At 58.9% G+C, this 15471-nt stretch overlaps 2 protein-coding genes across 2 annotated transcripts; both read left to right on the plus strand.

Annotated features, from left to right (window-relative positions):
• The first annotated feature begins 1964 nt into the window (after positions 1-1964).
• Positions 1965-5205, plus strand: Nrm (nurim). The gene is made up of 4 exons (XM_055597066.1): positions 1965-2137; positions 3322-3518; positions 3981-4157; positions 4439-5205. The coding sequence occupies exons 1-4, from the start codon at positions 2005-2007 to the stop codon at positions 4718-4720; spliced, it is 789 nt and encodes a 262-aa protein (XP_055453041.1). The 5' UTR covers positions 1965-2004; the 3' UTR covers positions 4721-5205.
• A 383-nt stretch (positions 5206-5588) lies between these two features.
• On the plus strand, positions 5589-14184 carry Ppp1r18 (protein phosphatase 1 regulatory subunit 18). The gene is made up of 4 exons (XM_055597086.1): positions 5589-5921; positions 6804-8417; positions 12511-12727; positions 13455-14184. Exons 2-4 carry the CDS (start codon positions 6831-6833, stop codon positions 13472-13474), a joined length of 1824 nt encoding a protein of 607 aa, XP_055453061.1. The 5' UTR covers positions 5589-5921; positions 6804-6830; the 3' UTR covers positions 13475-14184.
• Positions 14185-15471: the final 1287 nt, after the last annotated feature.

Here is a 15471-nt window from a genome sequence, read left to right on the forward strand (position 1 = left end):
GGGGGGCACTTGGGATCAGAAGTTCAAGGTTAGTTTTGGCTACATAGCAAACTGGAGGCCAGTCCAAACTATAAGAGACTCAAAAATGAGAAGCAAGCACTTGGTCAGTGTCCATGTCTTTTGAGAGCTGAGGATCGCCTTATGCAGTCTAGGCAAGCACTCTGCCACTAAGCCTGACCTCAGCACTTCAGAAGAGCCAAATAGAAAGACACTAGAGGTTCAAGAGTGAGTGTGTAAATACGCCGTGCACACAAAGGAATGTTCAAAACTAATTGATGAGTTTTGTCATGAGCCAGACGCAAAGGACACATTTGATCCCACCTTGTAACACACCCAGGATGGGTGAATTCACAAAAAAAGAGCAGATTGATGCTTGCCAGACTCTGAGTACAGGGAGCTGTGCGGAATTGAGTGTCTTGGAGCCAGAAAGAGATGATTGTACACGATGCGGAATATTAAGTACTATATTGAAGGGTTTTTTTGCAATGTGAATTTCACATCAATAAAAGCTCGTTGCTTACTTTGTATGCTTTCCTGTGGTGTGCTGTGAGCTTAGAAAACTGCTTCCGTGTATGTGGAGCCTGCTTCCTGTCTAGGCTGTGGGCGTCAAACTAGGCCCTGCTCACAGCGGGCGACTGTGTCAGTGCAGGTACCGGCTATATGCTTGATCTTCATGGTTGGTGTGGAGGTGCTGGGGCCTGAATCTGACGCCTCCTGAATGCTACCCAAGTGCTTCACCGCTAAACAGGGCCCAGCCCTTCGATAGTCTGGGGCCTGTGGAGGCCGGAGGTGAGCCTTGGGTGTCTGTCATTCCTCGGGCCGCTTTGTTTTTCTTTGAGACAAGCTGCTCCCTGATTAGCCTAGGCTGGATGGCCAGTGAGCCCTAGGCATCTGCCTCCCTAGGACTTGGATTATGGCTGTGCCTGAGGATGAAGCAGGTTAGAGAGGCCACCAAGTTCAGTGCAGGTCCTTGTTTCCCACCACAGCCTCTACCTCCTAACAGATGGGGGGGGGGGGGGGGGCCAGGCTGCCTGCTAGGCTGCAATCCCAGCACTTGGAGGCTTAGAATCACACTTCAAGACTGTTCTCAGCTACATAATAGCAAATTCAAAGCCAGCTTGGGCTACATGGAGATTCTACACTGAAAAGTGGAGAGCACAGTGTAGAGAGAGCTTCATGAGAAACAGGTCTTCACCACCACGGCCCACTCGGTACAAATTCCCCAAGCAAAGAAGCCTGGGGAGGAAAGGCGCTGTACAGCACGTGACAGCTTGGTCCAGAGGTGGGAGCAGCCAGCCAGGGTTCTGCCGGACGCTTCAGCATGCAGGACTTAGTCTTGGACATTTTTATCTCCCTGACCTTGCTCATAGACCGAGGGAGTTTATGTCTTCTGAGGACCCTGCATGGGATAGCTACGGTGCTGACTTAGCCTTTTGCCTCCGAAATCTTTTCTTGTTTTGAGAAACAGTATTTCTCTTGTAGCCCTGGCTGTGCTACAACTCACTCTGTAGACCACGCTGGCCTTGAACTCAAGAGATCCACTGCCTCCGCCTCGCAGGTGCCAGGACTACCTGGCCTTTTTTTTTCCTCCCATTTTTGATGGCTCTTTCAGACCTGGTCTCCGTATGCAGCCCAAGGTAACTTCAGATCCTGCCTCCTGCCTCCTGCCTCCAGAGCGAGCACTGGAACTACAGGCATGAGCCACCACGCCCAGCTCTTAATGACCACTAAATAAAAGTCCACGCTGGGCGTGGCGGCACCACAAGTAACGCAGCACGCCAGGGACGCAGGCTGGACAGCGGGGATGGCTGTCCTCAAGAGCGTCCCCTCCGGCGGTTCTGCCCGGCCTCGCAGGCTCCCGCCGGGCGCCGCCGCCCTGACGACGCCCGGGGTTCCAGGCTCGGCCCTGTGACGCGCTCGCCCCGCCCCGGGGGCGGGGCCTGGGCGGGGCCGGCGGCCGCGGGAAGCCCGAGCCCGCCTCCCCGGCCAGCGCCGCCGCTCGCCATGGCCCCCGCGCTGCTGCTGGTCCCCGCGGCCCTCGCCTCCTTCGTCCTGGCCTTCGGCACCGGAGTGGAGTTCGTGCGCTTCACCTCCCTGCGGCCGCTGCTCGGAGGGGTCCCCGAGCCCGGCGGTCCCGGTGAGCCGCGGGGATCCAGGGCAGAAGCCGAGGGGAGCAGCCGGCCGGCGTGTGGAGGGCGGGGCGCCGCTGGGCGGGGAGCCCGAGGCTCCGCCGGGAACTCCGCGGTCAGCCTGGGCGGGAGGCTGGGGAGTGAGAAGAGTGCGGGCGGGGCCGGGCTTTGTGGGGAGAACTAAAGGGGCAGCACTGGAGAACCCCTGCGTGAGCCGAGCTAGCCCAAACTTTGCATCCTTTATTCGAGAGGCAGAGGCAAGTGCATCTTTGAGTTCAGGGTCTCTTGCTGGACTAGCACTGATTGCGAGGCCTGGTCCACTGCGTGAGGGCCGTGTATGTGTGAATATATGTGGGATGTATGCTTGTGCTTCTGTGTGGCCAGGTGCAGCTGACAACCACCACGACAGTCTTCTTCTCAGGAGCCACTCCCCCCCTCCCACCCCATTCCCCCGTCAGGGTTTCTCTATGTAGCCCTGGCTGTCGTAAACTCACTTTGTAGACCAGGCTGGCCTCGAACTCACAAAGATCCACCTGCCTGTCTCCCTGAATGCTGGGATTAAAGCCATTTGCTACGAGGCCCCGGCGCTAGCCACCTGTTTGGGGCAGGGTCTTATTATGTATTCCCAGATGGCTTGAAACTCAGAGGGCCACCTGCCTCTGCCTCTGCCGAATTCTGGGAACAAAGCTTCTCACTGCGATCTGGGGCCTACCAGCTGGGTTAGACGGACCCCCGGGACGGGGTCATAGATGGGCGTGAGCTGCCATGTGGACACAGAACCAAGCCGGGTCCTCTGGAAGAGCAGCAAGTGTGCCTAATGGCCGCGCCGGGCACCAGCCCCTCTGGGGGTTCTCTGTCTCTGCCTCCCAAGCACTGAGATTGCACGCACACAGCACACACACCACCGTGCTGAGGTGCTGGGGATGGAATTCAGACCCTTGTGGGCCGTGCCATCTCCCCAGCCCTCCAGCCTGGTCTTAACCCTGACCCTACCTGCATTCTTCCAAGACCTTTCTTCCCCACAAGGAGGCGTGGGCAGACGGAAGGAACAGGAAAGTGAACTGGGTATGGTCTTGACAAGCTCTCAGAAGCGTCAGGGACAGGCATGGAGCCCCAGAAGATGAGGGCATGCGCGGGGAACGTTCTGGCCACCTTAACTGAGCTCTTGTCCCTTTCTTCCCGGCTCCCTCAGAGGCCCGCCGGGGGTGGTTGGCTGCCCTGCAGGACAGAAGCATTCTTGCCCCCCTGGCTTGGGATCTGGCTCTTCTGCTTCTGTTTGTGGTGCAACACAGCCTCATGGCCACCGAGATGGTGAAGGCGTGGACATCCCGGTACTTTGGAGTCCTTCAGAGGTCACTGTATGTGGCATGCACCGCCCTGGCCTTGCAGGTATGAAGCTTGGCCACGGCAGGCACGGTGCATGGGTGTGCTTCCACTGGAGGGGCAAAACGAGTGTGAGCACCAGGTGCCGATCTCAGCCTGTTACCCCGGGAGAATGCTCTGCTCCATCAGCAGAGATGACTGTCTGAGCTCCCCAGCACAGCGTGAGCATCTTAGTTACCTTTGTCCTTTCTCCTTAATCCCCCGGGCTCTTGTCTCACCAGCCACCTCCCTGGGTCTCAAGGGAGGACGGGCCTTCCAAGTCAGTGTCCTCACTGGGTGTGTGGCATAGGCCAGTTCGGTGGGTCCCCACCAGCCCCGCCCCACCCACTCCGCAAATCCCGTGTAGAAATGGGTCGTCTCCGAGTTCTCTGTACCCAGACCCGTCCACACGGTAACTTATTTCCTCTTTACCCCTGGGGCTGGGGGCAAAGGAGGCCACTGGGCTGCCCGACCCTCATCTTTCCCCAGCTGGTGATTCGGTACTGGGAGGCGGTCCCGAGAGGCCCGGTGCTGTGGGAGGCCCGGGCGGAGCCGTGGGCCACCTGGGTGCCCCTCCTCTGCTTCATGCTCCACGTGGTCTCCTGGCTGCTCATCTTCAGCATCCTGCTGGTCTTTGACTATGCTGAGCTCATGGGCCTCAAACAGGTGAGCACCCCCAGCCCTCGAGGGGCCTGCGGCTGCCCTTCTCGCCCTCCTGGGCCCTTCTGGCCTCGCTGGGCTTTCTAACCCCTGCCTCCTTTCCTGATGGCTTTCTTTCAGCTTGCCTTCAAAGGACAGACATTAACTGACGGTCCCCTGGGCTTGAGGACGGTGCCTGGGTCAGAGACTGGGGTGGGGGTGGACTCTCGGAAGGGTGTCAGGAAGAACACAGGGGTAGCTGAGAGGCAGGGCTCGCCTCGGCTTCCCTTCTGTGCTCCCTCTCCTAGGTATATTACCACGTGCTGGGGCTGGGCGAGCCCCTGGCTCTGAAGTCTCCTCGGGCCCTGAGGCTCTTCTCCCACCTTCGGCACCCGGTGTGCGTGGAGCTGCTGACGGTGCTGTGGGCGGTGCCCACGCTGGGCACCGATCGCCTCCTCCTGGCGCTTCTCCTCACCCTCTACCTCGGCTTGGCGCACGGGCTTGACCAGCAGGATCTCCGATACCTCCGGTCCCAACTCCAAAGAAAGCTGCAGCTTCTCTCCAGACCCCAGGATGGGGAAGCAGAGTGAGGAGTAGCTCCGGCCCTCAGCCCTACACTTGCACCTCAAAGCCAACCCCCTCGGCATCCAGGCCGGGCTCGCTGCACACAGGCTGGAAGCAATGCTCTGGGGGAGGGCGGAACGACTGCCCCTTCCCCTGCTTGGGACCTCGGGTCTCGGTCCAGACTCTAGATTCAGAGTTCCGGCCACCTACGTCCGGGGTCCGCTTCTCAGCCATCAAGGATGGGTACAGAGCTGCTTTTGTCTGAGGGCCTGCCTCGGGCGCTCGCTCCCCTGGCCCCGGGACACTGCCGGGAGCTGTGTCAGGGCCTGTCTGCAGGTGGCGCTATCCGTGCCCCCACCCCACCCCTGCCTTACTCTCTCCACCTCCCCAGGTCCCGCCCTACCGCCCCGAGGTGCGTCTCCTACGGCGGCGTCTCTCGGTTTTAACTCGGGTTGACTCGGGGCTCGCTGCTCTCCCCGAGGATATGCGCTGCAGAAAAATTAAAATGTTCTACACACGGTATCCAGTTGTCCGTTCTTGCCTCTCTAGCCGCAGGCGGGACCAAGGGTGGGGCGGCAGCCGAGCATCGCTGTGGCCACACCCCGCGGGCCCGCCCAGTCCTGCCCCTCCAAATACGGCCGTTCCTCCAGCTGCGGACCTGGGAGCCCGCGGGAGACAGGGGCGCGAACTCCCAAGCCACCTGCCCCGCACCCCGGGGCCTGGCAGCCGCTTCCCCGCCACAGTAACAAAGGCGTGGGGAGGCGCGGCCGGGGATGGGAAGGGCGGGCCCGACCCCGAGCAGCTGCCGCTTCCTCCCCGTGTCCCTCAGGGGGCCTGAGTCACGGGCTGCCGCCCCGGCGCGCCCGGCTGAAACCGTGGGTCCGGGCGCCCCGCTTCTTGGAGCGGCCGGGCAGGAAGCGGGCGCGGCCCCCGGGGGACACAGGGCCGGGGACTGCCGCGGCGGGAGAGCGCTCCCCGCACGGCCCCACGCGGGAAGGAGGGCCGCGAGGCCCCGCCCCGCCCGGCTCCGCCCCGCGCCCCCTTCCCTCGCCCCATTGTCCGCAGACAAAGCGGCCGCCGCCCCCGCCTGGCCCCCCGGCCGCGCCGCGGCCCTCCTCCCGGCTCCCTCCTCCCGCCCTCCGGATCTCCCTGCGCCTCTCTCCTCCTCTTCCTCTCTCCGGACGCCCGGCTCCGCCGCACCTCCGCCTCCCGGGGACCCCAAGGCGTGTGAGTTGACTGTGGGGCTCCCACTTTGGGGGAAGTGCCTCCTGGCCCCGGGTCGCCCTGGACCGCCTCTCCTTTGTGCAGGGACCGGCCGTCCGCGCAGCGTCCCTGGGCGCACGGCCCTCGGGGACAGGGTCCGCGGTCGGGCGCCAGCGCGGGCGTGATGCGGCTCTTCGCCGCGCCGCGCCCCGGGCCTCCGCTGGTGGGGAGGCCGGGCCTGGGCGCGGGCAGACGCCAGGCTGCCGGGACGCGCGGCCAGCACGCCCGCTCGGGTACCGAAAGTCCCCGAGGAGGGTATTTCCCCTGCGCGCCGGGGGCGGGACGCGCGCTGGGGTAGGGGCCGGGCCGAGGGGCGGGGCCGAGCGGCGGGAGGCGGCCGGACCGGCGGGCCCGCGCCCCGGTCTCCCCTTCGCCCTCGGCCCTCAGCCCTCTCCATCCCCTCCGACCGCGCCGGCCGGCCCCCCCTGGACTTCCTTCGCACTCTTCTCCCCTGGGTGCCCCGGAGGCAGCCCCGACTGAGCCGCTCCCCTCCCGGCCCCAGCGCCTCCGTCTCTTCTGCTCTCACTCCTGCTTTTCCTTCTCGCCCTTCTCGTGTCTTAGGCACTATCTGGTGCGCACAAACCTCAGCCTGCCTCTGCCCGGAATCTCGACTCTTCCTCTCCCATTATCCCCACCCCCAACTTGGCACCCAGCTTCTCTCTTCACGTCTTCAGTTCCTGCCTCTCTCGCCCTCCCTTCTCTCCCGTTTTCCTTGCATCTTCGCCCTTAGTTCCGCCGTCCTCCGTCCCTTCTGAGTCCCTTCGCGAACCCTTTCCTTCTCCCCCACCCCCGTTCTCAGTCCCCGGGCTCCTCTGAGCCTGCTCTTCCTGTTCCTGTCCCCCCCAGTGCGCTCTCCCTCCGCTTCCAGTGACCATGACCGCTATCCCGGACTGGAAGCTACAGTTGCTCGCCCGGCGGCGGCAGGAGGAGGCAGTGGTTCGCGGCAGGGAGAAGGCAGAGCGCGACCGCCTGTCCCAGATGCCGGCCTGGAAGCGGGGAATCCTGGAGCGCCGCAGAGCCAAGCTGGGCCTTCCTCCTGGAGAGGCGAGCCCTGTGCCTGGGAATGCAGAGGCCGGACCTCCCGACCCAGATGAATCTGCTGTCCTCCTTGAGGCCATAGGACCCGTACATCAGAACCGATTCATCCAACAGGAGCGGCAGCGGCAGCAACAGCAGCGAACTGAGGCGCTCGGTGACAGGAAGCCTGGGCCTCTGGAGGCTCTAGAACGGAGATCCAGTCCCGGTAATTTAAGAGATCAGAGCCCCAAGGGGAGAGAGTCAAGAGAAGAGAGACTGAGCCCCAGGGAGCCCAGAGACAGGAGGCTGGTGATAGGGGGAGCCCAAGAGTCAAGTTCTAGGACTTTGGAGACTCGAGACTGGAGGCTGAGCCCAGCAGAGGCCAGAGACCCGAGTTCAAGACCAGGAGAAGCTCAGAAATGGAGGCTGAGCCCCGGAGAATCTCCAGAGGAGAGCCTCAGATCAGCGGGTCCTGGAGACCACAGTCCCAAGAGGACAGAGGTACTGGAAAGCAGGCTGAGCCCTGGGGAGGCTGGTGACCTGAAGGTCAGCCTGACAGAGGCCCACAGATGGAGTCTTGACTCGAGAGACCCCCGGAAGCAGAGCGAGATACAGCTGGAGGCCACAGCGTGGAGGCTGAACTCAGGAGAGGGGCGGAGCTGCGTCTCGGAGGAGTGCGGGAGGCGGGAAGAGAGCCCGACTTCGGGGAGTGTCTGGGACCAGTCTCCGGCGACAGAGGCGGTTCAGGACACCACCGCTGGAGACTTGGAGAGCGCCGAGCAGAGGCCCAGCCCTGAGGCGGGTGGAGACAGGATCTCGAAGCCCGCTGAAGGCTGGAAATGGACCCTGAACTCTGGGAAGGCTCGAGAACGGATACCGTGGGACTTAGAGACGCAAACTCAGAAGCCAGGGCCTCCGGCGTCTTCAGGGACGCACCCGGGGCCTTCTGGTGCGGAGGCTGGAGGGGAGGCTGAGGAGGAGGAGGCGGGGGCTCAGAGCAGGCCTCTGAGAGCCCAGCACAACCTCGGCGCTGGGCCCTCCCTCCTCCCACCAGAGCACTCTGGGGCGGAAGGCTCCAGACAGCAGGAAGAGGAAGGCGCGGAACCCCGGCCCCCAACGCCAGCCCCTCTGTCTCCCCCACCCCCAGCCGCCCCCCAGCCCGCTGGGGATCCCCTCATGAGCCGACTGTTCTATGGGGTGAAGGCAGGACCGGGGGTGGGGGCGCCCCGCCGCAGCGGACACACCTTCACTGTCACCCCGCGGAGGTGCGCGCCCCCGGCCAGCCCGGCCCCTCCGGTCACCCCTGCCCCGGCCGATGCTGCGGGGCCTGGGGCCGGGAAGAAGCGGTACCCGACTGCTGAGGAGATCCTGGTACTGGGAGGCTACCTCCGCCTCAGCCGCAGCTGCCTTGTCAAGGGGTCCCCCGAGAGACATCACAAACAGGTAAGAGCTGCGGTGCCCGGCTGGGTGGAAGTCCTGCTCTGGTTTTGGCCTGGTGGCTTTTTTATGCCTTCCACTCCTTTTATCCCTGCCTCCTCCCTTCCTCCCGATGCACGCACACCCTCGGGTAGCCTTCCTCTGCCATTCATTTGGGAGCCCTGAGGATTTTGCTCAGCTGTGTCGGGGTGTGTCGTTCTCAGGGTGTGTCCAGCCTCCTTCCTTCTCTTTCCCTCCTGCTCTCAGTCCCCTCTCCTCTCCTTTTTTTTTTTTTTTTTTTTTTTTTTTCCTCTTTCTCCCTTTGAGTTTTTGACCCAGCCAAGCCCTTCTGGTAGGAGAGAAGAGATAAGCGCCCTGCAGCCATGAAAACACCTGGGAGGGCAGAGAATGTGGAGGCAAGAAGTTCAGGGAAGTTGGAATAAAGGTCTCAGCCCGGAGACAGAGGGGACAGAGCTAAATGAGGACATGCCAGGACAGAGGGCTGGGTGAGAAGGAACAGAGCTGGCTGAAAAGCAGAGAAGGCTTTTGGACCCCAAGTCGCCCCCTCCCCCCGGGAGAGAGACACACAGAGGCCATTTGAAGTGGGTGACCTCGGGGTTGCCTCGCTCCCCTCACCCCTAGGCTGAGCAAATGTTAGACAGTGCTTCCTTCTCTCTGGGGACAAGAAAAGCCTTCTCTCTTCCAAAATATCCCAGTCCCTTCCCCCATCTTTCCTCCCTGGGCCCCACCCCCCAAAACTGGCTCAGCCTCTGTTCCTGCTACCCTGGCCTCTCCCTCCCCTTGGGGTAGAGAAAGAGAGAAGTTCATTTTCAGTGAACTGAGCAGACTGGCCCAGGCGCTTGTGGGAGCTGGGGCAGGGGTGGGGCCGGCTGAGGGTCAGAGGTTAGCCTGGAATGCAGACAAGCAAGGAAACACTGGACAGGATAACTGTCCCCTCCGGCCCTGGCCCAGGGCCTTCCTTGTGTGCACCAATAGACAGGGTTTCTCAGTGTAAGCCCATGCTGGCCTGGAACTCATTCCATAGACCAACAGAGATCTGCCTGCCTCTGCCTCCCGGGTGCTGGCATTAAGGTCATGCGCCACCAGGCCCGGCTGGCCCCAGTAGTCTTCCTGAGAAATCTGTGTGGAGAGACACACTCAGGTGCCTCAGAGCAGAAGGTCCTCCACGAAACACTCGTCTTCCCAGGGCCAGGGAAGCCTGGCTCACCCTGGTCCTCATATGTTTGTGTGTGCGCCCAGTGCCAGTAGGAGACCATCAGGACCAGAGATTAGGACTAAGCCTAGGCATCATTGGAGCCCTCCCAACTCATCGTTTTTGCTGTTTTTAACTCCTGTACAAAGCATTCGTTTTCATGGTAGTGTGTCCGAACATGACTTCTGTTCTCCCCCCTCTGCCCCAGCTAGTGTTGATCCTCTCTTCTTAGGCCTGGGTTAGATAGAAAGGGCTGAGGACAGGAAATTCTCCCTGGGTGAGGTGTTCGGAAAAGCCACTTCCTACAGAGGCTGCCTGCGAGTGAGCAGAGGAGGGGCTTCGTGGCCCAGCCTAGGAACCATCTGGGGGAAGCCAAGGAGCCCAGCGCAGAGCAGTGACTGTGAGGGTGACCATACCTAGGCCATCAAGTGGGAGGGGCGGAAGCAGACCTTCCGAACAGGAAGCCTGGGGTGGGGGCCCGGAAGGCTGGTGGCACTGAGTGGGAACACGGCCTGAGAGAACTGTGCTCAGGATGTGGTGAGAGAATCAGGAAGCAGCTACACTGGGGTGGGGGTGGGGAGGAGGCCGCACTGTTCCCCAACCTGACCATTTACCTCCCCCACCACACACACACACACCGCCTCCTCTGTGCAGCCTCAGCGGGGATTACCGGCCCTTTTGCCCTGTCTCTGTCTCACCATCCCTCACCGGCTCTAAACTGTTCCTTCTCCAACTATTTCCGTCAAGCTGCTCCCTGACGCCCTGCGAGGCAGCCTGCCCCTCTGAGGCTCGGGTGCAGCATCTCTGGCTGCAGACCCGCCCCTCCTTCCCCGGCCCCCTTGTGACCTTATATAGCTGATGAGAGAGAGGATTCAGTGAGTCACTTGCCCCCCCATTCGGGTTGTGCATTCCTGAGCAGCCCAGTCAGAAGCTGTGGGGAAGGGAAGCAAGGGAGGGACGCTGAAGGAGATGGAGTGAATGAAATGAAGCCATTACAGAACGGATGATGCAGTGTAGGGAGGGAACTGAGGACGCAGAGGACGGGCTTCTGGGAACTTGGGTGCCGCTGTCCACAACAGAATCACCTGGTAGCTGGCCCTCTCTTCCGCCTGGACTTGGTCCTCTGATGGGACCTTACCTGATGCCTTAGACACCCAAGGAAGCGCGGCAGCTTCCAAACTCCTTCCATGGCAGCTGTGTGTATAAAGTAGTCCGTACACCCAGCCTTCTGCACCAGGGGATGTACCCACGATTTCAACCAAGCACAGACAAAAAAGAAAATTCAGCCCTTCGGCTAGTGGCTGGTAAGGGCCATCCTGGGCTACTGAGTGAGCTCCAGTCTCAGAAGTAAAAACGGAACGGAGAGGTAGAGCAGCCGTTAAGAGCACCTGCTGCCCTGCCGGGGTGTCTGGGCTCAGTTCCTAGCACCTCGCCTGTAACCCCCCCCCCTCAGTTCTGGGGGATCTGGCGTGCTCTTCTGGCCGGCCTTGTGGGACGCTTCGTCACACCGTGCACTTAATGCAGGCGAAACACCAGATGAAGGAAAAAAAGAGTTTCCATCTGGAGAGATGGCTCAGCAGTTAAGAGCCCTGTCTGACCTTCCAGGGGTCCTGAGTTCAATTCCCAGCAACCATATGTGATCTATGCTATATCACACCTATAGTGGGATCTAATGCCCTCTTCTGGCAGGCAGGTATACATGCAGATAGAGCACTCATACACATTCAAAAATAAATCCTAAAAAACAAAGCCATTGCAGGGGGCGGGGCGGGGGTGGCGCAGGTCGTTAATCCCAGGAGGCAGAGCTAGCCTGGTCTACTGAGTCCAGGAAGCCAGGGCTACACAAGAAACCCTGTCCTAGAAAACAAACCGAAGAAGCCCTTGCACGGTGTGGACCCAGGGAGTGACACGGTCTTGGGTGCCCTGCTTTCCTTGGGGACCAAGGTGTCACATGTCTCTCGGCCCCTGCAGCCGCACTCTAGGTCACGCGGAAGCTCTGGGATCCTGGGCCGCAGATGCCCTGGACAGGTCACCCGAAACCCCTCCTGCTTGTCTCCCTAAGCCCTCAGGCTGGCGGAGTTAATCCCATTGTGTGTCGCAGATCTCCTTAGGAGGGCAAAGGGGAAGGACAGAGGGACGCTGCCACAGCCAGTTCTGGGCATCCTTCTGGCCTCTGTTTCTGTGGGTACCCTCTGGCCCCCTCTCCATCCTTGTCAGCTCACAAGTTACAGGTTCCAGGCGCTCTTCTGGATGTTGAGCATCAGCTAGACCTCTGTGTGGTCCTATCCGTTCCCCAGCCTGGACCCATTGGACAGGGGAGAGGTTGGGGGGTTCTCTGGAGCCTGGTTCCCCCAGGGAACATGAAAGGCTGAGGCTATGGAAAGTAGGGCCCTTCAGGGACTCCTCTCTAACCAGCCTGCTTTCCTGCCTGGGCAGCTTAGACCCCAGCTAGACCAGGCTGGCCTGGAAACTCATATTCACCTGCCTCTGCCTCCCAGGTGTGCGCCAGCTGACTTTTTGATTTCCGTGGAAGGTTGGCCTGGGCCTTGCTGTAACCCTCCTGGCTGTTTAGCTTTTTTGCTAGTTCTTTTGTTCGTTTGTTTCTAGTCTTGTTTGACTGTTGGGTTGTTTTTTTTTTTTTGTTTTGTTTTGTTTTTTTGGTTTGGTTTTTTTGCATTAATTTGGGGGGAGATACACCGACCGAATCCAGGTCCTCTGCGAGAGCAGGGAGTACTCATAACCACTGAGCCGCTCATAACCTTACTCATAACCACTTCCCAGCCTCCAACGCTGACATTTGAAGGGAGAATCAGGATGCAAAAAAAAAGCCAAATCCCCACGTGTGGGGGGGCTTTTCAGGGTGCCCAAGGCCAGGCCCAGCGTTTGCATCTGCCCTCTTGCCCACAGCTGAAGATCACCTTCAGTGAGACGGCCCTGGAAACCACCTACCAGTACCCTTCCGAGAGCTCGGTACTGGAGGATCTGGGCCTGGAGCCTGAGGTCCCCAGCGCTGCCAACCCCTCTGCGACCCAGCCTGACGATGACGAGGACGAGGAGGAGGAGGAGGAGCTGCTGCTGCCCCAGGGGCTCCGGAGCGGGCTGCGCACCAAGGCCCTGATAGTGGGTAAGCGGCTGGTGCAGGGCGCCCCCTGGTGCCCATGGCGCGGTGGCGCTTTGAAGGGCCCAATTTGCTCACCCGCTGAGTCTTCCTTTATATCAGTATTTATTTATTTGGTTTTTGACAGGACAGAGTTTCTCTCTGTAGCCCTGGCTGTCCTGGACTCGCTCTGTAGACCAGGCTGGCTCGAACTCACAGCGATCCACTAGCCTGCGCCTCCACCGCCCGGCTTTAACGTTCTTAAAAATAGAGTTAACAACTGTGTCCCGGGCTGTGGAGTGCGTAGCTCAGTGATAAGATTGGTCGCGCCTGTAATTCCCCCGTCAGGAGGACAGGGACAGCCTGGTCTACAAAGCAAACAAACAAACAAACAAATACTGATAAGGTGAAGGCTGGGGTTGAGGCCCTGCCTGAAGTAAACAGACAAGGTTGTGCTTTAACCCCAGCACCACAGAAAGAGCATAGTGATACCTTGTGCAGTTGGAAGAACTGAGGAGGTCCTGGGAAGCGCCTAGGTGGGACACAGCTAGTTTAGCTTAACAAGGGGCCTAGCATGGAACCCAGCTGGTTGTGGCGGCTGGTGTTCCCGGTGACCTCTACACCAGCCCTCTTCAATCCTGGGACTCGTGGGAGGTGGAAGCCTTTCTCAGGTCCCTGTCTCCATCACCTCTTCCCCTGCTGGGGGGGTGGGGCCTTGCTCAGGTCCCTGTCTCCATCACCTCTTCCCCTGCAGATGAGTCCTGCCGGCGGTGACCATCTTCCAGTCTGGGCACATACCTCCCTCTTCCCGTCCCTGCAGATTCTGGATGATTCAGAGACGACAGACCCTGGCAGTGAGCCTGGTAGGGGAGGGCAATGGGCATATCCTGTTTGTGGGCAGAGCCAGGAGCCTAAATTTACCCCTAACCCGAGGTCCCCCTGGGGCAAGCATCAAGCCCTGGGTGAAATGCAGGCTTCGCCTGTACCTCCAGCGCCGGGGCAGGGCACACTGCCCCCACAGCCTTCCCTGGCTCCCCGCCACCCCTGGGGTCCCACCCCATCCGCAAGCACCCTGGTTTCTAGGTCACTGCCCCTTGGTTTACAGCTTCCTTTGCCTCTCTCGCTCACGGCCTGGTTTACATGCCCACCAGTTCCCAGTCCCACCTGCCAAAGTCCCAGGTTTACAATGGCGTCTTCCCAGAGCCCCTGAGTCCTCCGCCTTCCATGTGTTTCCTTGACAGTGACCTGGGGAGGTGTGTGGCTTTCTTCAACTTTGCTCAGTATTACTGTGCCTCAGTTTCCCCCAGGAGGGAAGGCTGGGGGTCCTAACCTTGAACCCCATGAAAGTTATTTAATTCTGTTGCTCCACCTTGGTTCGGGTGGAATTGAGGAGGCGCTGGCCTTTCCCATCGCTCCTGTGTCAACTGCCTGACTTGTTTCCTTTTGTAACTTTCCGTAATAAAATGGAGCTCTTTTCAACTCTGTTGCTGCCTCTCTGTTTCTTTGTAAGTTTTCATTGTTCCTGTATTGTCTTTTTATTGTGTTTTGCCTGGATGGATGTCTGTGTGTCACCTGGTGACTGGAGTTTCAGATAGTTGTGAGTTACCAGCTGGGTGCTGGGAATCAAACTTGGGTCCTCTGGAAGAGCAACCAGTGCTCTTAACTGCTGAGCCTCCATCTATCCAGCCCCTTCTCTAATTGTTTTCCCTGCCTCCAGCTCGCCATCACCCACCAGCTTTTTTTGATTTCCTTCCCAGCACCCACATGGTGGCTCACAACCATCTGTAACTCCTGTTCCCGGGGAACAAACATCTTTTGGACCTCCGTGAGCACCCGACACATGTATGATGCATAGACGTGTGAGCAAAACATTAACAAGTCATTTTAATCCCAGCACCAAGGAAGCAGAGACAGGCTGATCACTGAGTTGATGGCCAACCTGATCTCTAGAGTGAGTTCCAGGACAGCCAGGGCTACACAGAGGAATATTATATATATATGAATATTATATATATTATATAAATTATTGTATATAATATTATATATATTATATTTATGTATTTGCTAATATAATATATATTATATATATATTATATATTATCATATTAGCAAAATAAGCTAATACTGCCAAAGACAACAGCAAAGACAGAGCTTTTCTCATGTTCTTTGAGAAATTGTCTGGCCTCGATTCCCCAAACAGGAACAACAAGCATGTATACCGTCCTGTTCACTTGGGTTCCTGGACCTGATCCAACGTAACTTCTGCTGTCTGTCAGCAATAGAAACACCAATAGACTACTCAAGTTATGTTGTATTCAGGGAGCTTGCATCTGACAAGGCAGTCGATAGGCAAAAACAAACAAAAAAAAGGCTGCCTCCCATCCCCTCTTCAGCCACAGCCTCTATAGGAACTGGAAAAGGAAGCAAAGACCATCAGTTATTCCGAAATTCAACTCCTGTCCCTGGTCAGGTCTGAGACCTGTGACGCCTGGGCTCTCTGGGACATTTCCTGAAACTCATCCACAGTAGCTAAGTGCTAAGGTGTCCATATCCGAGTGGATCGCTTTTTACAACGTGGAATACTCGAACCTTATCCATTCTTCCTGCCGCCTATCGATTTGAGATAGAATCTACTTAAATTGCCTTTCATTCCTTTGTTCAGCGTTTATATACAAGTATCTTATTTGTAAATAAATGACACATTTTAGCCAAATGTGATGGCACATGTCTATAATCCCAGCACTTAAGAACAGAAGGGACAAGACTTCAAG

Source organism: Psammomys obesus, unplaced genomic scaffold (genome assembly GCF_907164565.1).
Source record: "Psammomys obesus unplaced genomic scaffold, mPsaObe1.curated_primary_1811, whole genome shotgun sequence".
Taxonomy (NCBI): domain Eukaryota; kingdom Metazoa; phylum Chordata; class Mammalia; order Rodentia; family Muridae; genus Psammomys; species Psammomys obesus.